The following is a 23,527-nucleotide window of genomic DNA, read 5'->3' as shown; positions in this document are numbered from 1 at the left end:
GAAACCTCACTGGATCATTTACCGCTGAAAACAAGCCAAAGGTGTTCCCGGATGACCAATGGACCTTTGGAATAGCGCAGAATAAAGATTCCTATCAGCGGTAAAATGGGAGTCTTGGGCTGTTATGACCAGAGATGGCGTCCATGTTTGTTTAGCTTGCATTCACCCTGTCTCTGCTCAGACACACCCATCAGAATCTTTTAATTGTATTGTATTGTTTTGTATTGTATTGTATTGCACATCCTGTTGGAGGGATGTCCTTATATGGTTTATTTTAATAAATGCCAATCCTTTTAATCTACCCTTCTGATGGGATTGTGAGTGACTGTTGCTCAATAGGAAGTCATTCATTCACCTACATATCTTCTCTTTGTCCTTATATGGTCATTTTCCCTGAGTGAAGGTCACATGCTGTGACATCACTTCCTGTTGGTAACTTCTTTAGTGACGGTGACATCACTTCCTGTGAGTATTTTAATAAAATAGGGACACAGACTGCTCCCAGGCAGTGAAGCTGAAAACATAGGATGGTGATGTATTTTTACTTGAATGAATGGGAAATCGAATGATTGGTAAGATGCATTATATTATTAAGACGAAATGTGTGCTTATTATTATTAGCAGACAGGAGAAATGGCTGTGTGCTCTGCATACAACTTATTTTTCCACCAAAAGACTTACTCATTGGCTTGATTAAGTCGGTAAACCTCCACACATCAATAGAAATGGGATTCTGCGCAACCTATCACGCACACATGGTAAGTGAAAAATAATAATAAGTGACAAATAAATATCTAAATGTATGAATATATAAATAAATATATAAATGAGAGAGCTAGCAAGCTCAACAAGCAATGAAACCAACAATAAAAGTGAAAAAAGTCCCAAAAAATGATGAATGAATGAGTGATATCACCAATCACAATAGGAATACTAAAGTGACAATGTGCAGAGATAGTCCTATATAAAATAAAAACTGCCAAAAGGAGCTGCTGGTGTTGCTGAATTCCACTTAGAATGTTGACAGAAGAACACACATATCCCTCCCTGGGCTCACAGAGCTCTTACCTCCAGGCCAATAGTAAGGGGCATCCAGTATAAGCCTCACTGGCAATCCTCTATGGGTGATCGCAGCCACTCTGTACCCGTCTTCCTCAGTAGATCCAGATAGTACTCAGACCCAAGTGGAAAGAGAGGGAACAAAAGGAGGGCCTCCAATCATGAAATATGTAAGAATCAGGGGTATTTAATAAAGAAAAAGCCTGTGCTTACATCAAAATAAATAAATAGTGCAGCAAAAAATTAAAAACGAGCGGCGTCCACGGCGCCAGCATACGTCACTCCAGGTGTACGTCCGTCCGTCCAATCCCTACGCGTTACGACGCGGGATCACGTGTCTTCGTCCCCAGGGGGCCCCACAAGTTACCTGTCCGCCCCTGCCTAAAGTCCCAACCTTCCCCCCTTCTTTTTCCAATCAATAAACGCTTATCGCGTTTTTTTTTACCAAAAATATGTAGATGAATACAAATCGGTCTAAACTGAGGAAAAAAAATGTTATTTTATATATTTTTTAGGGATATTTATTATAGCAAAAAGTAAAAAATATAGGCCCAGATTCTCGTAGATCGGGCGTATGTCTGCGGCGGCGTAACGTATGTCATTTACGTTACGCCGCCGCAAGTTTTTCATGCAAGTGCTTTATTCACAAAGCACTTGCGTGTAAAGTTGCGGCGGCGTAGCGTAAATCACGCGGCATAAGGCCGCGTAATTCAAATTCGGCGGGTAGGGGGCGTGTTTCATTTAAATGAAGCCGAACTAACGGCGCATGCGCCGTCCGTAAAAAATCCCAGGGTGCATTGCTCCAAATGACGTCGCAAGGACTTCATTGTTTTCGACGTAAACGTAAATTGGGTCCAGCCCCATTCACAGACGGCTTACGCAAGCGACGTTACTTTTCAAATTTCAACGCGGGAACGACGGCCATACTTAACATTGGTTGCGCCTCATATAGCAGGGGCAACTTTACGCCAGGACAAGCCAACGTAAATGTCGTAACTTTATTGCGTCGGCCGCGCGTACGTTCGGGAATTTGCGTATTTTGCTCATTTGCATACTCGACGGGGAAAACGACGGAGGCGACACCTAGCAGCCGAAAAAAAAATTGCATTTAAGATCCGACAGCGTAAGAGCCTTACGACTGTCGGATCTAATGGTTATCTATGCGTAACTGATTCTAAGAATCAGTCGCATATATACGACGGCCCAGATTAGAACTTACGACGGCGTACATGGCATTGCGCCGTCGTAAGCCCTTTGAGAATCTGGGCCATAGGCTTTTTTTTCAAAATTGTTGCTCTATTTTTGTTTATAGCGCAAACAATAAAATATTTGAGAGATGATCAAATACCACCAAAAGAAAGCTCTATTTGTGGGGAAAAAAAAGAATTCAATTTTGTTTGGGAGCCACGTCGCACGACTGCGCAATTGTCAGTTAAAGAGACGCAGTGCCGAATCGCAAAAAGTGGCCTGGTATTTGGCCAGCCAAATGGTCCGGGGATTAAGCAGTTAAACAACATTTGCACATGTGAGTACTATAACATCAAGAAAACTCGCTGATACGTTTTTTGTTTCCTTCTCAGACAAACGTATAAATGAAGAAATGTCACATCTGAAGAATAGCGGTGAGTATAAAATTCTGAGTTGCTTCTGTAATTAGTTTTTCCAAATAAGCAGCATTTTCTTCCAGCCTCTAAATGCCCCTGCATGTTAGCCTATGTGTTAACGCACACACAGTGTTTACAGATGTTTAGAGACAGGCGTTTTTAGAGGCAAACAAAAAAAATATGTCCAGGAGCAGAGAAGTTTTTAAGGAAAAAATGTTTGACTCACCTAAGCGATTGTAAATGCATGTCAACAAGTTTAAACATGCCTAAGCACTAGGCATCTAGAGCTTGAGCATTAATTAACAAAATTATTATCCAGCTGTTGAAATAAATGAATGCCCAAACTTTGAGGTGCCTAAATGTGCTTAAAATTGTTACACAAGTTTACAAAACTCTGCTGCCAGGAGGAAAGGAGTCTAGGAGACTTACCAAAATGTCCAATGTGCATGAGTCCTAAAAATAAGAAAGATTAAATTATATGTGGGAGGAGGGTAGTAGAAGGAGATCCTCCATACATAATTCTGTGGAGGAGGAGGTAGTGGAAGGAGATCCTGCATACATAATTCTATGGAGGAGGAGGTAGTGGAAGGAGATCCTGCATACATAATTCTGTGGAGGAGGAGGTAGTGGAAGGAGATCCTGCATACATAATTCTGTGGAGGAGGAGGAGGTAGTGGAAGGAGATCCTGCATACATAATTCTGTGGAGGAGGATGTAGTGGAGGGAGATCCTGCATACATAATTCTGTGGAGGAGGAGGTAGTGGAAGGTGATCCTGCATACATAATTCTGTGGAGGAGGAGGTAGTGGAAGGAGATCCTCCATACATAATTCTGTGGAGGAGGAGGTAGTGGAAGGAGATCCTGCATACATAATTCTGTGGAGGAGGAGGGTAGTGGAAGGAGATCCTGCATACATAATTCTGTGGAGGAGGAGGTAGTGGAAGGAGATCCTGCATACATAATTCTGTGGAGGAGGAGGTAGTGGAAGGAGATCCTGCATACATAATTCTGTGGAGGAGGAGGTAGTGGAAGGAGATCCTCCATACATAATTCTGTGGAGGAGGAGGTAGTGGAAGGAGATCCTGCATACATAATTCTGTGGAGGAGGAGGTAGTGGTAGGAGACCCTGCATACATAATTCTGTGGAGGAGGTTTGTAGTGGAAGGAGATCCTGCATACATAATTCTGTGGAGGAGGAGGAGGTAGTGGAAGGAGATCATGCATACATAACTCTGTGGAGGAGGAGGAGGTAGTGGAAGGAGATCCTCCATACATAATTCTGTGGAGGAGGAGGTAGTGGTAGGAGATCCTGCATACATAATTCTGTGGAGGAGGAGGTAGTGGAAGGAGATCCTGCATACATAATTATGTGGAGGAGGAGGTAGTGGAAGGAGATCCTGCATACATAATTCTGTGGAGGAGGAGGTAGTGGAAGAAGATCCTGCATACATAATTCTGTGGAGGAGGAGGTAGTGGAAGGAGATCCTGCATACATAATTCTGTGTAGGAGGAGGAGGTAGTGGAAGGAGATCGTGCATACATAATTCTGTGGAGGAGGAGGTAGTGGAAGGAGATCCTGGGGCAGATTCAGATAGAGATACGCCGGCGGATCTCCTGATCCGCCGTCGTATCTGTGAGACCCGACGGTCGGATCTGTGAGATCCCACCGTCGGAGCTATGCGACTGATTCATAAGAATCAGTTCCGCATAGATCTCCCTTGGATCCGACTGGTGTAAGTGACTTACACCAGTCGAATCTTAGGCTGTAATCTCCCGCCGGCCGCTAGGTGTCGTCGCGATTTTTTACCCGTCGCATATGCAAATGAGGAAAACCGCCGATTCACGTCCGTACGCCCGCCCGTCGCTCGTTTTCTACGTCGTTTGCGTTCGGGTTTTTCCGGCGGATAGCTACCCCTGCTTCTATGAGGGGTAGCTAATGTTAAGTATGGCCGACGTTCACGCGCCGATTTTTAAATTTTCTACGTCGTTTGCGTACCGCGATCGGGAATACCGATGGCCGCAAACGACGTACCCGCCGCAAACAATGACGTCGTAGCGACGTCATTTGGAGCATGCGCACTGGGCTTTTTCGTCCCGGCGCATGCGCAGTTAAATCGGCGCGGGAACGCGCCTGATTTAAATTGTACACTCCCCCTAGCCGCGGAATTTGCATTCCGCCGGGGGAGTTAGGATCCGACGGTGCAGTTTGCGAGGTAAGTGCTTTATGAATCATGCACTTGCCTCGCTAAATTGCACCGGCGGATCGTAAACCAGGTAGATCTAGCGGATCTAAAGATCCGCAGATCTATATGAATCTGCCCCCCTGTATACATAATTCTGTGGAGGAGGAGGTAGTGGAAGGAGATCCTGCATACATAATTCTATGGAGGAGGAGGTAGTGGAAGGAGATCCTGTATACATAATTCTGTGGAGGAGGAGGTAGTGGAAGGAGATCCTGTATACATAATTCTGTGGAGGAGGAGGTAGTGGAAGGAGATCCTGTATACATAATTCTGTGGAGGAGGAGGTAGTGGAAGGAGATCCTGCATACATAATTATGTGGAGGAGGAGGGTAGTGGAAGGAGATCCTCCATACATAATTCTGTGGAGGAGGAGGTAGTGGAAGGAGATCCTGCATACATAATTCTGTGGAGGAGGAGGTAGTGGAAGGAGATCCTCCATACATAATTCTGTGGAGGAGGAGGTAGTGGAAGGAGATCCTGCATACATAATTCTGTGGAGGAGGAGGTAGTGGAAGGAGATCCTCCATACATAATTCTGTGGAGGAGCAGGTAGTGGAAGGAGATCCTGCATACATAATTCTGTGGAGGAGGAGGTAGTGGGAGGAGACACCACATATATAACCAAGTTGAATAAGAGAGTAGTGAGTAATGGGTAGTAGGGCACTGTTTTTGTGCATTGATGGATTTCCACCCTTGCACATTTGAGATTTAACATAATCATGTGATATTTCCATTTACAGTTGGCATACAGCCATTCAATACTACACCTTTCTATATACCACAGCTGTGTCTCCCAAGCATAGAAATATTTGTTATTGTGTGTCATCAAACATCAAGAAACATTCACTTATGTGAATCATTTTCCATTTTCAGATAAAAATATGGAAGAAATGACACAACTGAAGGCTAAATGTAAGTATGTAATGATAAAAGACTGTACAAACACTGACCATAGACTATAGAAAAATGTATTCACCTTAATGTATACCATTTTCCTGATTTTCCGTATATACAACTTGCTAATTTTGTAATTATCCTGGCATCTGTTGTATTTTTGTACCACCCATTTGTACTCAATAAAAACAGTTTGTAAACAAAAAAATTATTTGGTTTTGCAATTAGTTCTCATAAATATACAGACGTGAAATGGAAAGTCCACACATAATTCTGTGGAGGAGGAGGTAGTGGAAGGAGATCCTGCATACATAATTCTGTAGAGGAGGAGGTAGTGGAAGGAGATCCTGCATACATAATTCTGTGGAGGAGGAGGTAGTGGAAGGAGATCCTGCATACATAATTCTGTGGAGGAGGAGGTAGTGGAAGGACATCCTGCATACATAATTCTGTAGAGGAGGAGGTAGTGGAAGGAGATCCTGCATACATAATTCTGTGGAGGAGGAGGTAGTGGAAGGAGATCCTGCATACATAATTCTGTGGAGGAGGAAGTAGTGGAAGGAGACCCTGCATACATAATTCTGTGGAGGAGGAGGTAGTGGAAGGAGATCCTCCATACGTAATTCTGTGGAGGAGGAGGTAGTGGAAGGAGATCCTGCATACATAATTCTGTGGAGGAGGAGGTAGTGGAAGGAGATCCTGCATACATAATTCTGTGGAGGAAGAGGTAGTGGAAGGAGATCCTGCACACATAATTCTGTGGAGGAGGAGGTAGTGGAAGGAGATCCTGTATACATAATTCTGTGGAGGAGGAGGTAGTGGAAGGAGATCCTGCATACATAATTCTGTGGAGGAGGAGGTAGTGGAAGGAGATCCTGCATACATAATTCTGTGGAGGAGGAGGTAGTGGAAGGAGATCCTGCATACATAATTCTGTGGAGGAGGAGGTAGTGGAAGGAGATCCTGCATACATAATTCTGTGGAGGAGGAGGTAGTGGAAGGAGAACCTGCATACATAATTCTGTGGTGGAGGAGGTAGTGGAAGGAGATTCGGCATACATAATTCTGTGGAGGAGGAGGTAGTGGAAGGAGATCCTGCATACATAATTCTGTGGAGGAGGAGGAGGTAGTGGAAGGAGATTCTGCATACATAATTCTGTGGAGGAGGAGGAGGTAGTGGAAGGAGATCCTGCATACATAATTCTGTGGAGGTGGAGGTAGTGGAAGGAGATCCTGTATACATAATTCTGTGGAGGTGGAGGTAGTGGAAGGAGATCCTGTATACATAATTCTGTGGAGGAGGAGGTAGTGGAAGGAGATCCTGCATACATAATTCTGTGGAGGAGGAGGTAGTGGAAGGAGATCCTGTATACATAATTCTGTGGAGGAGGAGGAGGTAGTGGTAGGAGATCCTGCATACATAATTCTGTGGAGGAGGAGGAGGTAGTGGAATGAGATCCTGCATACATAATTCTGTGGAGGTGGAGGTAGTGGAAGGAGATCCTGCATACATAATTCTGTGGAGGAGGAGGTAGTGGAAGGAGATCCTGCATACATAATTCTGTGGAGGAGGAGGTAGTGGAAGGAGATCCTGCACACATAATTCTGTGGAGGAGGAGGTAGTGGAAGGAGATCCTGCATACATAATTCTGTGGAGGAGGAGGTAGTGGAAGGAGATCCTGCATACATAATTCTGTGGAGGAGGAGGTAGTGGAAGAAGATCCTGTATACATAATTCTGTGGAGGAGGAGGAGGTAGTGGAAGGAGATCCTGCATACATAATTCTGTGGAGGAGGAGGTAGTGGAAGGAGATCCTGTATACATAATTCTGTGGAGGAGGAGGTAGTGGAAGGAGATCCTGCATACATAATTCTGTTGAGGAGGAGGTAGTGGAAGAAGATCCTGCATACAAGATACGTCGGCTCAATGCTTTGTCGACGTGAACGTAACATACGCCCAGCCCCATTCACGTATGACTTACGCAAACAACGTAAAATACGACGTTGTCCTGACGTTTCCGACGTCCATACCCTAACATGACTTACCCCTGCTTTATGAGGGGTAAAGTTACGCCAGACCGACGCCTTACGTAAACAGCGTAGCTAAATCTGATGGGCGCAAGTACGTTTCTGAATCAGCGTATCTAGCTCATTTGCATATTCTATGCGTAAAACTACGGAAGCACCCCTAGCGGCCAGCGTAAATATGCACCCAAGATACGACGGTGTAAGAGACTCACGTCAGTCGTATCTTGGACAAATTCTGGCGTATCTGATTCTTTGAATCAGGCGCATTGATACGACGCCTCACATTCGGACTTACAACGGCGTATCTGGAGATACGCCGTCGTAAATCCTTTGTGAATCTGGCCCATTGCATTTTTTTCAAAATTGTCGCTCTATTTTTGTTTATAGCGCAAAAAATAAAAACCGCAGAGGTGATCAAATACCACCAAAAGAAAGCTCTATTGCTCTATTTGTGAGAAAAAAAGGACGCCAATTTTGTTTGGGAGCCACGTTGCACGACCGCGCAATTGTCAGTTAAATCGACGCAGTGCCAAATTGCAAACAGGGGCCTGGTCCTTTAGCTGCATTTTGGTCCGGGGCTTAAGTGGTTAACCTTTTCAATAACCCCCCTTTATCCAGTTTTCTATCCCCCACCCCTCCACTTTACTGTCTGTGTTAATGGGTTTTCTTTTTACATGGGATATCCCATTTTTTCCAACCAAGGGTTCCACATTTTACCAAATTCCCTGATGTTTCTTCTCTTAATATATACTACCTTCTCCTTCCATATTGTTTCGGTAACTGTGTTTACCCACTCTCTTACTGATGGGGGTTTCTCTGCTTGCCATCTTTGAGCAATTGAGTATAAAGAGGTACCTTAATACTGCTTTTATTGTACTGGCTTCTCCACATTTCTTCCCCTAATCCCAAAATACACGTTCTGGGATCCATCTCCAGCTTCGTTTTTTAAGTTGTATTTATAACATTGAGGATCCCCAGCCAATACCTGAACAATTTCGGTCACCTCCATAGCATAGGTATTAAGTCCCCCGTATCCTGGCACCTGGGGCATCTCGCATCTACTCTCTACCAAAGATGGAATAATCTTTTTGGTGTTTAATACGTCCTATGTATCATCTTCAAGAATGAAAACTTATGTGCGGGCGAGACTGTCACATGTCATTAGTCCTCTCTCCAATATCTTTCTTCAGTGTCCATCTGTTATCGTCCCCAGGTCTTCCTCCCATTTCTCTCTACTTTTGAGTTGTTCTGGGCCCTTGATACTTCCCTCACATATATGTGGGTAGATTTCCAACTTAGTGGAGCCAGTGCCGTATTCTCAAAGCACTTGCTCCGTAATTTGCGGCGGCGTGGTGTAAATGGCCCGGCGTATCCCCGCGTAAATCAAAGGGGGCGGCTTGTATTTAAATTAAGCGCTCCCCAGTGCCGAACGAACTGCGAATGCGCCGGCCTTAAACGTAGCCCAGTGCGCATGCTCCGTAGTACGCTGCAAATACATTGGTTTCGACGTGAATGGAATTAACGCACAGCCCTATTCGTGGCGAGTTACGTAAACGACGTAAACAACGGAAAAACCCGACGCTGTCCCGACAGCCATACTTAACATGGCATACGGTGGACCGACGTAAGGTTACCCCTCAAAAAAGGGGTAAACTTACGCTTACGGAAACAACGTAAATTATGGCGAAGCGGCGCAAAAACGTTTGGGAATCGGCGTATCGGCTCATTTGCATATGCAATGCTGAAATCTACGTAAAAGCCATCTAGCGGCCAGCGTAGTATTGCATTTAGGATCCGACGGTGTAAGTGACTTACACCAGTCGGATCCTAGCCTAATTCTGGCGTATCTTGTTTTGAGAATACAAAACAATGATACGCCGGCTGGATTTTCGAATTACGCTGGTGTATCTGTAGATACAACGGCGTAATTCTTTTCATAACCTGGCCCCCAATCTATTTCCTAAACCATATTTGTGTATCCATATTGGTGCGTTATGCAATACGTATAATAATTGTGGCATCCACAGCATTTTGATCAAATTACATCTCCCCGCCGTTGACAATGGGAGGAACCGAGAAATTTGAATTTTATTTTTAAATTTCGACAGGAGGGGATTATTCCCTATGGGCCAAATTCTCAAAAAGTCTGCGTAACTTAAATCTCAGCAGTTAAGTTACACTGACTTAAAATTTCTACCTAAGTGCCTGATCGTCAAAGCACTTAGGTAGAAATTACACGCTGTGTAACTTAAGTGCCGCCGTCGTAAGGCGGTCCTCCTCTCCTGGGGGCGTTTAAAATATAAATTAGGCGCGCTCCCGCGCCGGCCGTACTGCGAATGCGTGTGACGTCATTTTCCCGACGTGCAGCGCGCGAATGTAATTAACGCCGGTCGGCTTTGAGAATTTCGACGGGACACTAAAGTTGCGACGGGTGAAAAAAAACCAGACCCGTATCCAAAGCACGCTACCCGGCCGGTCAGGAATGGGAGTGGGGACAAGCGAGCGTCCCCCCCCTCCTGAGCCGTGCCAGGCCGCATGCCCTCAACATGGGGGGGTTGGGTGCTCTGGGGCAGGGGGGCGCACTGCGGGCCCCCCCACCCCAGAGCACCCTGTCCCCATGTTGATGAGGACAGGACCTCTTCCCGACAACCCTTGCCATTGGTTGTCGGGGTCTGCGGGAGGGGACTTATCGGAATCTGGGAGTCCCCTTTAATAAGGGGGCCCCCAGATACCGGCCCCCCACCCTAAGTGAATGGATATGGGGTACATCGTACCCCTATCCATTCACCTGGAGGCAAAAAGTAAAATTTAGTAAACACACAACACAAGGCTTTTTAAAATAATTTATTATTCTGCTCCGGATGCCCCCCCTGTCTTCGTTATTAGCTCAATTAGCAGGGGGGGCTTCTTCTTCCACTCTCCGGGGGTCTTCCGCTCTCCGGGGGTCTTCCGCTCTCCGGGGGTCTTCTCCGCTCTCCGGGGGGGGGCTTCTCCGGACTCCGGGGGGCTTCTTCCATCTTCTCCCCTCTTCCGCTGTTGACTCGGCGAACCCCGGTTCTTCTGCAGCTCTCCGGTGCCTTCTTCTTCAGCGCTGGCTGCCTGCTATGTTTGTGTGTTAGCTCGATTTCAAACAGGCAGCCGGCGCGGTCTTCTGTGGCGTCAGGGTCTTCTGGTCTTCTCCCCTCTTCCGATGTTGCCTCGTCGCCTGTTGTCGCTGTAATGATGGAAGCGCGCCTTGCATCACATTTATATAGGCATCACCGTCCCATCATGCTCCGGTAGGTACCCATGTGGTGGGTGCCTACCCACGTGCACCCACCACATGGGTACCTACCGGAGCATGATGGGACGGTGATGCCTATATAAATGTGATGCAAGGCGCGCTTCCATCATTACAGCGACAACAGGCGACGAGGCAACATCGGAAGAGGGGAGAAGACCAGAAGACCCTGATGCCACAGAAGACCGCGCCGGCTGCCTGTTTGAAATCGAGCTAACACACAAACATAGCAGGCAGCCAGCGCTGAAGAAGAAGGCACCGGAGAGCTGCAGAAGAACCGGGGTTCGCCGAGTCAACAGCGGAAGAGGGGAGAAGATGGAAGAAGCCCCCCGGAGTCCGGAGAAGCCCCCCCCCGGAGAGCGGAGAAGACCCCCGGAGAGCGGAAGACCCCCGGAGAGCGGAAGACCCCCGGAGAGTGGAAGAAGAAGCCCCCCCTGCTAATTGAGCTAATAACGAAGACAGGGGGGGCATCCGGAGCAGAATAATAAATTATTTTAAAAAGCCTTGTGTTGTGTGTTTACTAAATTTTACTTTTTGCCTCCAGGTGAATGGATAGGGGTACGATGTACCCCATATCCATTCACTTAGGGTGGGGGGCCGGTATCTGGGGGCCCCCTTATTAAAGGGGACTCCCAGATTCCGATAAGTCCCCTCCCGCAGACCCCGACAACCAATGGCAAGGGTTGTCGGGAAGAGGTCCTGTCCTCATCAACATGGGGACAGGGTGCTCTGGGGTGGGGGGGCCCGCAGTGCGCCCCCCTGCCCCAGAGCACCCAACCCCCCCATGTTGAGGGCATGCGGCCTGGCACGGCTCAGGAGGGGGGGACGCTCGCTCGTCCCCACTCCCATTCCTGACCGGCCGGGTAGCGTGCTTTGGATACGGGTCTGGTATGGATTGTAGGGGGACCCCCTACGTCAATTTTCGGCGGAGGGGGGTCTCCTTACAACCCATACCAGACCTAAGGGCCTGGTATGCTCCTGGGGGGGAACCCATGCCGGTTTTGAATTTAAAAATTGCCGTGGAGTTCTCCCTCAGGAATGCATACCAAATGCCGTCGCTGGAATGGGCCTTTACAAGGTTTGGCTAACTTTCCACATTATAAAACCAGCCGTAGTTTTGCGCCGGCAAATTCGGAACTTAGGCAGAAATCAAAGTGCTGAAATGCTTTGAAAATCTGCTTAAGTCCTCATTTGCATACGCAAAGCTGCATTTCAATGAGAAATGCCCCCAGTGGCGGATGCGGTACTGCATCCTAAAATCTGACCGTGTAAGTGTCTTACACATGTCAGATTTTCTGCCTAACTTTGGAAAAAGCCTTTTGAGAATCGTTTCCAAAGTTAGGCACAGGGATACGCAGGCTGAACAGCAGTTAAGTCTGCGTATCTCTTTTGAGAATTTGGCCCTATATATTTATTAAGGTCACTTGTTATGTATATTCCTAAATATTTAATTGTCCCCACTATCTCCAGTTGTGGGATTTCTGCTAAGGCTTGGATACTCATTGTGTCTACCGGCATTAATGCTGATTTCTCCCAATTTATACCCAATCCTGAGAGTCTTCCAAATTCTCTAAAGAAGGTTATTGCCTGCCTAATGGAGTGATCTGTGTCACAGAGAAAGAGGAGAACATCGTCCGCATATACTGTAGAGCGATTCTCTCCTCCCCGGTCGGCCTCACAAATCCCTCCATTTTTGTATCTGTTCTTATTGCAGTAGCCAACAGTTCCATTCATAGGGCAAAAAGCAGGGGTGACAATGGGCACCCCTGCCTCGTGCCTCTCTCTAACTGAACCTTGACTGAATAGTCATTATTGACTCTGATTCTTGCGCTAGGGCCATTATACAATATTTGAATCCACCTAATAAATTTAGGGCCAAACCCAAAAACTTCTAGGACATGACAAACTTATCCCCATTCCAAGCTATCAAAAGCTTTAACCACATCTAAGGACATTACTGGTCTTGTGCCCCTGTTCTCTGTTGGCATTTGTAAATTAAGAAATACCCTCCTAATATTCATGCTAGTTGATCTACTTGGAATGAATCCAGTTTGATCCTGGTGTACAAGTCTCGAAACAATTTTGTTTAACCTACCCGCCATTATTTTAGCCAATATTTTAGCGTCTGCACAAAGAAGGGAAATAGGTCGATATGATGTAGTCTCTAATGGGTCCTTCCCTTCCTTGTGCAATACTATTATTGTAGCTTCAGTCATTGAGGTAGGCAACTTTCCCTCTTCCATCGCCCAATTTAATACTTAAAGAAATTCTGGGAGTAATGCCGCGTACACATGACCGTTTTTCGGGATGTAAAAAATTACGTTTTTTTAATGTCATTAAAAACGATCGTGTGTGGGCTTTAGAGCATTTTTCTAGATGTAAAAAATGGGCATTAAAAATTTAGAACATGCTCTAAATTTTCACGTTGTTTTTAACGTTGTAAAAAACGGTCGTGTGTAGGCTTTAACGAAAAGAAAAATCTGCGCATGCTCAGAAGCAAGTTATGAGACGGGAGCGCTCGTTCTGGTAAAACTAGCGTTCGTAAGGGAGATAGCACATTCATCACTCTGTAACAGACTGAAAAGCACGAATCGTCTCTCACCAAACTTTTACTAACACAAAATCAGCAAAAGCAGCCCCAAGGGTGGCGCCATCCGAACGGAACTTCCCCTTTATAGTGCCGTCGTACGTGTTGTATGTCACCGCGCTTTGCTAGAGCATTTTTTTTTTACAATTGTGTGTAGGCAAGGCCGGTTTAACAATAATCGGGTTAACACTTTCCCATACTGTTTATAAGAGTTTTTGGTTGCTTTAGGCTTTAGGTTGATTTCTAAACATTTGCTTGTGTGGGTCCTCAAACATCCAGAAAATTAATTATTGAGAACTGTTTTTCCTTTTCAGATAAAAATACTGAAGATGCAATTTCACAGCTGAAAAGTAATAGTAAGTATTTATTGCCTCTGTCTTTTCATCAATTCAATTGTATAATAAGATTTCCTGAATACATATGTATCACTACCCCCGAAGGAGCTGCTGGTTTGATTAGGGTGGCATGTTACCTCTATTTCCTCGCCGTCTAGGGTATCAGATGAGAGTTGAGAAAAACTTCAATGTCCACGCTTAGACTTCTTTTTCTTTGTTTTATTTACCCAACGTGGTAAAAGAATACAAGTAGTAGTTGAAGAGGTGGAAGGGTAATAGGTCAGGGCCGATCCTAGGGTCACAGGCACCTGGGTGCAGAAATATTTCTGGCGCCCCCACATGGGCGTCGTCATTTTACTAACTCCTCCCCTTTACAAATGTTTCTATGGCAATGACTTAACCACAGAGATGCTCCCCCACAAAGTCTTCATTACCCTGGTATCCTTACATGATCTCTTTACAATAAACTAAATACAGGAAGAGAAGCAGAGGACTTTATTGGGACCTGGAGGGGGGGCCTCTCTGATGGACACAGAGAGGGCTTCTGTTAAAGAGTCTGTTAGAGCCCCCAGACATACTACAGACATGATACAGGAGATGGTCAGAGACTGCAGACATGGTACAGGACATGATCAGAGACTACATACATAATACATGAGATGATCAGAGACCGCAGACATAGTACAGGAGACGATCAGAGACTGCAGACATAGTACAGGAGATGGTCAGAGACTGCATACATAATACAGGAAATGATTAGAGACCGCAGACATAGTACAGGAGACGATCAGAGACTGCAGACATAGTACAGGAGATGATCAGAGACTGCATACATAGTACAGGAGATGATCAGAGACCGCAGACATAGTACAGGAGACGATCAGAGACTGCAGACATAGTACAGGAGATGATCAGAGACTGCAGACATAGTACAGGAGACGATCAGAGACTGCAGACATAGTACAGGAGATGATCAGAGACTGCAGACATAGTACAGGAGATGATCATAGACTGCATACATAGTACAGGAGATGATCAGAAACTGCAGACATAGTACAGGAGATGGTCCATTAGACAGGACATACATGGAGGCATTTTTCAGGCGCTTTAGCGTTACACCGCTCCTAAAGCGCCCCTGCCCATTGAAATCAATAAGTAGTGCCTGCAAAGCGCTTCGGCACTGGTGCCTTTGAACCCTTTATTTGGCCGCTATTGGGGGTTAAATGTACCTCTAAAATGACAGTAAAGCGCTGCTAAAACTAGCAGCGCTTTACCACTGATGCCCCAGCACAGTCAGTGGGAAAGGGCTCTTGGTACATCTCATTATACATCACATCTCTAGATAGACTAGGCGCAGGAATGGGCAGGGACTGTGTATCCTATGCAATCTATCATGCTATAAAAAATCTAGAACAGGGGCAGCCCAGAGCACGTGTAAAGGGATACTGCCATCCCTAGCACACAGCACGCTGAACACTGTGACTCACCTCTGTCATCTCTCTATGTCGCCCGAGATAAAGATGGGAGGGGGAGGCATTCCAACTGGAGTTGGTGGAGTGTGGGATCCAAGACTTCATTCCTGCACATCAGCACTCAGCAGCCACTAGAACCCTTATGTCAGGAAGAGGAGCGGCCCCTCCCCCGAGCACTGCCAGGCTGGACGGGCTGCCCTTTTGCTCACACATCAGTTCTGGACAGACACAAACAAGGAGAGGAGGAGGGAGGGGAGAATTCTGACACTTTGGCGCCCCCACCTCTGCAAGCGCCTGGGTGCAATGCACCCTGTACACCCTGCCTAGGATCGGCCCTGTAATAGGTAATAGGTTCAGGTGTATAACTTTTGTTCGGAAACACTCCTGCTTCCAGCAACGTAGCTTTCGTCACCGCTCGAGCCAGAGTGGGTATTGTGACCTGGATAGGCCTCTATCACTAGCCTAGCAGCCAGAATGTCACACAGAAACTTTAGTAAAGTCTCTGCCACAGACCTTCCCAAAGATGGAGATATATTCGGTCCAGAATCCTCTCAGCACAGGATTAAGCAGCCGGATCTCTCTTGAATAAATTCTTGTGAACTCAGAACTGACAGATGACCATCAATCAGCCTCTCAGTAATGGTGCGTCCTTCGATGAAGTTCAAGGCCTCTCCTGAGATACCAGCCTCGTGCTCGGTGCTCTCCAAGACAGGTTCTTCATCGAGTGGCTTCCTCCCTCCAGGACAGACAGCACAGGACCACTCTGCAAATGTAGACCCAGTCTGACTACAGGGCCTACTTAGTAGATCACAACCCCGAAACCAAGAACACTTGAACACGCACCCCTGGCCAGGAGGGACACAAATGGGGGTGATGAGACGACAGGCCAGGATCGGTGACGACAACCCTGAGCTAATGACATCTGTCCCTTAAGTACTCCTCCCCAGCATGCACAACGGGACAATCAACTCCCTCTGATTGGCTGCTGAAGGGGAACACCCAAAACACCTTGACCTGACTGCTGCCACCCTTGGCCTGGAGTGATAACGACACCCCAGACAACAATATGGTCACTCACAGAGGCCCAAATTTAGTGAAAAAAACATACAGTCTGAGTCAACTAACTCTCAGACTACCCCCTAAATTTAAAGCATTGCTGGCCAGAAAGTAGCAGGCCACTACACATAGAAGTGATATTTTGTAAAAAGTATAGGAAATATAACTCAGTGGTGGAGGATGGTTGTAGTGGAAGAAAATCCTGCATACATAAATCTGTGGAGGAGGAGGTAGTGGAAGGAGATCCTGCATACATAATTCTGTGGAGGAGGAGGTAGTGGAAGGAGATCCTGAATACATAATTCTGTGGAGGAGGAGGTAGTGGAAGGAGATCCTGCATACATAATTCTGTGGAGGAGGAGGTAGTGGAAGGAGATCCTGCATACATAATTCTGTGGAGGAGGGTAGTGGAAGAAGATCCTGCATACATAATTCTGTGGAGGAGGAGGTAGTAGAAGGAGATTCTGCTTACATAATTCTGTGGAGGAGGAGGTAGTGGAAGGAGATCCTGCATACATAATTCTGTGGAGGAGGAAGTAGTGGAAGGAGATCCTCCATACATAATTCTGTGGAGGAGAAGGTAGTGGAAGGAGATCCTGCATACATAATTCTGTGGAGGAGGAGATAGTGGAAGGAGATCCTGCATACATAATTCTGTGGAGGAGGAGGGTAGTGGAAGGAGATCCTGCATACATAATTGTGTGGAGGAGGAGGCAGTGGAAGGAGATCCTGCATACATAGTTCTGTGAAGGAGGAGGAGGAGGTAGTGGAAGGAGATCCTGCATACATAATTCTGTGGAGGAGGAGGTAGTGGAAGGAGATCCTGCATACATAATTCTGTGGAGGAGGAGGTAGTGGAAGGAGATCCTGCATACATAATTCTGTGGAGGAGGAGGTAGTGGAAGGAGATCCTGCATACATAATTCTGTGGAGGAGGAGGTAGTGGAAGGAGATCCTGCATACATAATTCTGTGGAGGAGGAGGTAGTGGAAGGAGATCCTGCATACATAATTCTGTGGAGGAGGGTAGTGGAAGGAGATCCTGCATACATAATTCTGTGGAGGAGGAGGTAGTAGAAGGAGATTCTGCTTACATAATTCTGTGGAGGAGGAGGTAGTGGAAGGAGATCCTGCATACATAATTCTGTGGAGGAGGAGGTAGTGGAAGGAGATCCTCCATACATAATTATGTGGAGGAGGAGGTAGTGGAAGGAGATCCTGCATACATAATTCTGTGGAGGAGGAGGTAGTGAAAGGAGATCCTGCATACATAATTGTGTGGAGGAGGAGGCAGTGGAAGGAGATCCCGCATACATAATTATGTAGAGGAGGAGGTAGTGGAAGGAGATCCTGCATACATAATTCTGTGGAGGAGGAGGTAGTGGAAGGAGATCCTGCATACATAATTCTGTGGAGGAGGAGGTAGTGGAAGGAGATCCTGCATACATAATTCTGTGGAGGAGGAGGTAGTGGAAGGAGATCCTGCATACATAATTCTGTGGAGGAGGAGGTAGTGGAAGGAGATCCTGCATACATAATTCTGTGGAGGAGGAGGTAGAGGAAGGATATCCTGCATACATAATTCTGTGGAGTAGGAGGTAGTGGAAGGAGATCCTGCATACATAATTCTGTGGAGGAGGAGGTAGTGGAAGGAGATCCTGCATACATAATTCTGTGGAGGAGGAGGTAGTGGAAGGAGATCCTGCATATATAATTCTGTGGAGGAGGAGGTAGTGGAAGGAGATCCTGCATACATGATTCTATGGAGGAGGAATGTACAATATCTGCAGTTAATATGGGCAATAATCAAAACAGTTTTATACAATCTGGTGACTATTAGCCGGATTCAGAAAGACTTACTACTTATCAGTAGATACGCCGTCGTAAGTCAGAATCCGCGCCACCGTATCTTTAAGTGTATTCTCAAAATGAGATACGCTTCTCAGTTGCTAAGATACGACCGGCGTAAGTCTCCTATGCCGCCGTATCTTAGCTGCCTATTTACACTGGCCGCTAGGGGCGTGTACGTTGATTTACGCCTAGAATATGTAAATCAGCAAGATACACCTATTCACGAACGTACGTACGTACGCCCATCGCAGTAAGCTACGCCGTTTACGTAAGACGTTTTTCAGGCGTAAAGAAAAACCACCAAAAAGATGGCGCAGCCAATGTTAAGTATGGACGTCGGAACAAGCAAGTCTTTTTACGTCGTTTACGTAAGTTGTACGTGAATGGGGATGTGCGTAGGTTACATTCACGTCACAGGCATTGAGCCGGCGTATCTTAGGGAGTGAATTCGATGTGATACTAAGCATGCGAGTGCATGCGCCGTACGATCGGCGCTTCATTTGCATGGGGTCATGGCTCATTTTAATAAAACATGCCCACCTCTTCCATAGTTGAATTACGCGGGCTTACGCCGGACGATTTACGCTACGCCGCCGCAACTTACGGAGCAAGTGCTTTATGAATACTGCACTTGCCTCTCTAAATTACGTCGGCGTAGCGCATATGAGCTGTGCTACGCCCGCCTAACAATACGCCGCTCTACCCGTATCCGGCTATATATCTTTAGGTTGATTTCTAAACATTTGCTTATGTGGGTCCTCAAACATCAAGAAAATTAATTGTTGTGAATTGTTTTTCCTTCTCAGATAAAAATCTTGAAGATGCAATTTCACAGCTGAAGCGTGATAGTAAGTATTTAATGCCTCAGTTTTTTCATCAATTCAGTTGTATAATAAGATTTCCTGAATACATAGTAGTGAAATTTTGTGTAAAGTACAAGAAATGTAACTCAGTGGTGGTGGAGGAGGATTGTAGTGGAATGAGATCCTGTATACATAATTCTATGGAGGAGGAGGATGGTACAATATCCCCAGTTAAAGCGGGGGTTCACCCAAAAAAATTTTTTTAACATTACATTCAGGCGAGTTGTGATAATGACATTAGGCTGTTTTTTTTTTAAATCCTTGCCATACATACCGTTTTATATATATATATATATATATATATATATGTTCACCGCGGCTTCCAGGTATAATCTGCGGGACTGGGCGTTCCTAATTGATTGACATGCTTCCGACCGGCGCATACAGCGCGTCACGAGTTGCAGAAAGAAGCCGGACTGCGAGTCGGCTCTATACGGCGCCTGCACACTGACGTTCGGCTTCTTTTGGCAACTCGTGACGTGCTGTATGTGCCGGTCGGAAGCCTGTCAATCAATTAGGAGCGCCCAGTCCCGCAGATTATACACGGAAGCTGCGGTGAACATATATATATATATATATATATATATATATATATATAAAACGGTATGTACGGCAAGGATTTAAAAAAAAAACAGCCTAATGTCATTATCATAACTCGCCTGAATGTAATGTTAAACATTTTTTTGGGGGGTGAACCCCCGCTTTAAGTTGACCAATATTCAAAACACTTTTGTCCAATCAGCTGACTATTAGGTAGATTCAGAGACAGTTACGCCGGCGTATCAGTAGATACGCCGTCGTAACTCTGAATCTACACCGTCGTAAATTTAAGCGTATTCTGGAAACCAGATACGCTTAAATTAGGCTAAGATACGAGCGGCGTAAGTCTCCTATGCCGTCGTATCTTAGGGTGCATATTTACGCTGGCCGCTAGGTGGCGCTTCCATTGAGTTTGGCGTAGAATATGCAAATAAGCTAGATATGCCGATTCAGAAACGTACGTGCGTCCTGCGCATTTTTTACATCGTTTACGTAAGGCTTTTTCCGGCGTATAATTAGACGAACAAATAGCTGGCCTAGCCAATGTTAAGTATGGCCGTCGTTCCCGCGTTGAATTTTGAAATTTTTACGTTGTTTGCGTAAGTCGTCCGTGAATGGGGCTGGACGAAATTTACGTTCACGTCGAAACCAATACGTCTTTGCGGCGTACTTTGGAGCAATGCACACTGGGATATGTCCACGAACGGCGCATGCACCGTTCGTTAAAAACGTCAATCACGTCGGGTCACTAGTCATTGACATAAAACACGCCCCCCTGTTCATCATTTGAATTAGGTGCCCTTACGCAGGCCTATTTACGCTACGTCACTGTAACTTAGGAGGCAAGTGCTTTGTGAATACAGCACTTGCCTCTATAACTTACGACGGCGTAGCGTATATGCCATATGCTATGCCTGCCTAACGTTGCGCCCTCCTACGTGGATCTGGCTATATATCTTCAGGTTGGGTTCTAAACATTTGCCCATGTGAGTCGTCAAACATGATGAAAATAAATTGTTGTGAATTGTTTTTCCTTCTCAGATAAAAATATTGAAGATGCAATTTCACAGCTGAAGAGTAAAGGTAAGTATTTAATGCCTCAGTTTTTTCATCATTTCAATTGTATAATAATATTTCCTGAATACATAGAAAGAACGTTTTGTGGAAAGTACGGAAAGCAGTTCTGTGGAGGAGGAGGTAGTGGAAGGAGATCCTCCATACATAATTCTGTGGAGGAGGAGGTAGTGGAAAACATCCTGCATACATAATTCTGTGGAGGAGGGTAGTAGAAGGAGATCCTGCATACATAATTCTGTGGAGGAGGAGGGTAGTGGAAGGAGATCCTGTATACATAATTCTGTGGAGGAGGAGGTAGTGGAAGGAGATCCTGCATACATAATTCTGTGGAGGAGGAGGAGGTAGTGGAAGGAGATCCTGTATACATAATTCTGTGGAGGAGGAGATAGTGGAAGGAGATCCTGCATACATAATTCTGTGGAGGAGGAGGTAGTAGAAGGAGATCCTGCATACATAATTCTGTGGAGGAGGAGGTAGTGGAAGGAGATCCTGCATACATAATTCTGTGGAGGAGGAGGTAGTGGAAGGAGATCCTCCATACATAATTCTGTGGAGGAGGAGGTAGTGGAAGGAGATCCTGCATACATAATTCTGTGGAGGAGGAGGTAGTGGAAGGAGATCCTGCATACATAATTCTGTGGAGGAGGAGGTAGTGGAAGGAGATCCTCCATACATAATTCTGTGGAGGAGGAGGTAGTGGAAGGAGATCCTGCATACATAATTCTGTGGAGGAGGGTAGTGGAAGGAGATCCTGCATACATAATTCTGTGGAGGAGGAGGTAGTGGAAGGAGATCCTGCATACATAATTCTGTGGAGGAGGAGGTAGTGGGAGGAGATCCTGCATACATAATTCTGTGGAGGAGGAGGCAGTGGGAGGAGATCCTGCATACATAATTCTGTGGAGGAGGAGGTAGTGGATGGAGATCCTCCATACATAATTCTGTGGAGGAGGAGGTAGTGGAAGGAGATCCTGCATACATAATTCTGTGGAGGAGGAAGAGGTAGTGGAAGGAGATCCTGCATACATAATTCTGTGGAGGAGGAGGAAGTAATGGAAGGAGATCCTGCATACATAATTCTGTGGAGGAGGAGGTAGTGGAAGGAGATCCTACCAGTGGCGGCCCGTCCATAGGGGGCGCGGGGGCGCCGCCCCCCAAAGCTACTCATCAACAAAAGAAAAAAAAAATGAAAAAAAAAAATAATAAAAAAAAAAATGACATTTTTTTTTTTTTTAATATAACATGTCCCTTTAAGTGTGTGTGTGTGTGGGGGGGGGGGCGGAGCGCCGGCCACAGAGGTGCTGTGGGAAGCATGATGTCATCGAAATCGTGAGATTTGGCAAGCCGCAAGCAAATCTATCGGCTGGCTTTTATACTGTCCATGGAGCGCAAAGCTCCGCGCTCGCACAACCACTCTGTGCTGGATGTGTCCTGTTGGTGGTTAGTGATTGGCTGGTCCATAGGACTTAGGGCGGTGCTTTTATCAGACCAACCAATCACTTCCGGTTTTCTGTGTGACTCATCCTGGCTAGTCTGAACATGAGAGAATTCGGCCAGGGGTCGGGACAGCTCACTGAAGCTGCTGGCAGGTAATTAGGCAGAGAGTTGTGCTCTCAGGACGTGCAGCAGTTTCCTGTGTACTTTGTGTAGTGGATCTGGGGGGTAGAAGGGGGGGAGTGCAGTGAAGGGCTGAGAAGCTTTTAGCACATTTCCTGGGGACAGTAATCTGGATGGGGCTGCTAGTGTTATATGTGTGGCAGGTAGGGGGAGGGGCAGCCTGGGACGTAGTGGATAATGTTAGAATAGTTGTTCAGGCTGTCCTCTCCTCTCATCCAGCTAAATTTGCTCCCAGTCTGAGAGCAGAGATTAGAGGTTCTCCTTGGCAGGGGGATCAGATCAAACTGGATGGCATGGTGACATTGTGCTGGGAAGACAGGAGGAGGAGAAGACAAGCTTCCTTCACTGTACACTGATCTGTGCTGGATCAGGCAGATCTACATTCTCCTCCTGATCATTAAATATCTCCTTCATTGCTCCATCATATCCATTCCATCCATTCATCCATCCATCCACCCCACCCCATCCATCCACCCCACCCATCCATCCCATTCATCCACCCACCCCATTCATCCACCCCACCCATCCCATCCATTCCACCCACCCCATTCATCCACCCCACCCATCCATCAATTCCACCCATCCCATCCATCCCACACCATTCATCCACCCATCCCATCCATTCCACCCCATTCATCCACCCACCCCACCCAATTCATCCACCCATCCCATCCATTCCACCCCATTCATCCACCCCACCCCACACCATTCATCCACCCATCCCATCCATCCCACACCATTCATCCACCCATCCCATCCATCCACCCACCCCACCCATCCCATCCATTCCACCCCATTCATCCACCCCACCCCACACCATTCATCCACCCATCCCATCCATTCCACCCCATTCATCCACCCACCCCACCCAATTCATCCACCCATCCCATCCATTCCACCCCATTCATCCACCCCACCCCACACCATTCATCCACCCATCCCATCCATCCCACACCATTCATCCACCCATCCCATCCATCCACCCACCCCACCCATCCCATCCATTCCACCCCATTCATCCA

General features: G+C 46.4%; 1 protein-coding gene across 1 annotated transcript in view; it reads left to right on the top strand.

Annotated features, from left to right (window-relative positions):
• Positions 1-23,527, top strand: part of LOC120930806 (CD209 antigen-like protein C) — a 64,433-nt gene that overhangs the window by 5,153 nt on the left and 35,753 nt on the right. The window contains exons 4-8 of the mRNA XM_040341982.1: positions 2,640-2,681; positions 5,781-5,819; positions 14,010-14,051; positions 19,215-19,256; positions 20,853-20,894. Of these exons, the coding sequence (XP_040197916.1) occupies positions 2,640-2,681; positions 5,781-5,819; positions 14,010-14,051; positions 19,215-19,256; positions 20,853-20,894 (207 nt within the window). The remainder of the gene's footprint in view (positions 1-2,639; positions 2,682-5,780; positions 5,820-14,009; positions 14,052-19,214; positions 19,257-20,852; positions 20,895-23,527) is intronic.

Source organism: Rana temporaria, chromosome 3 (assembly GCF_905171775.1).
Source record: "Rana temporaria chromosome 3, aRanTem1.1, whole genome shotgun sequence".
Taxonomy (NCBI): domain Eukaryota; kingdom Metazoa; phylum Chordata; class Amphibia; order Anura; family Ranidae; genus Rana; species Rana temporaria.
This window is presented reverse-complemented; position numbering and strand designations above follow the sequence as displayed.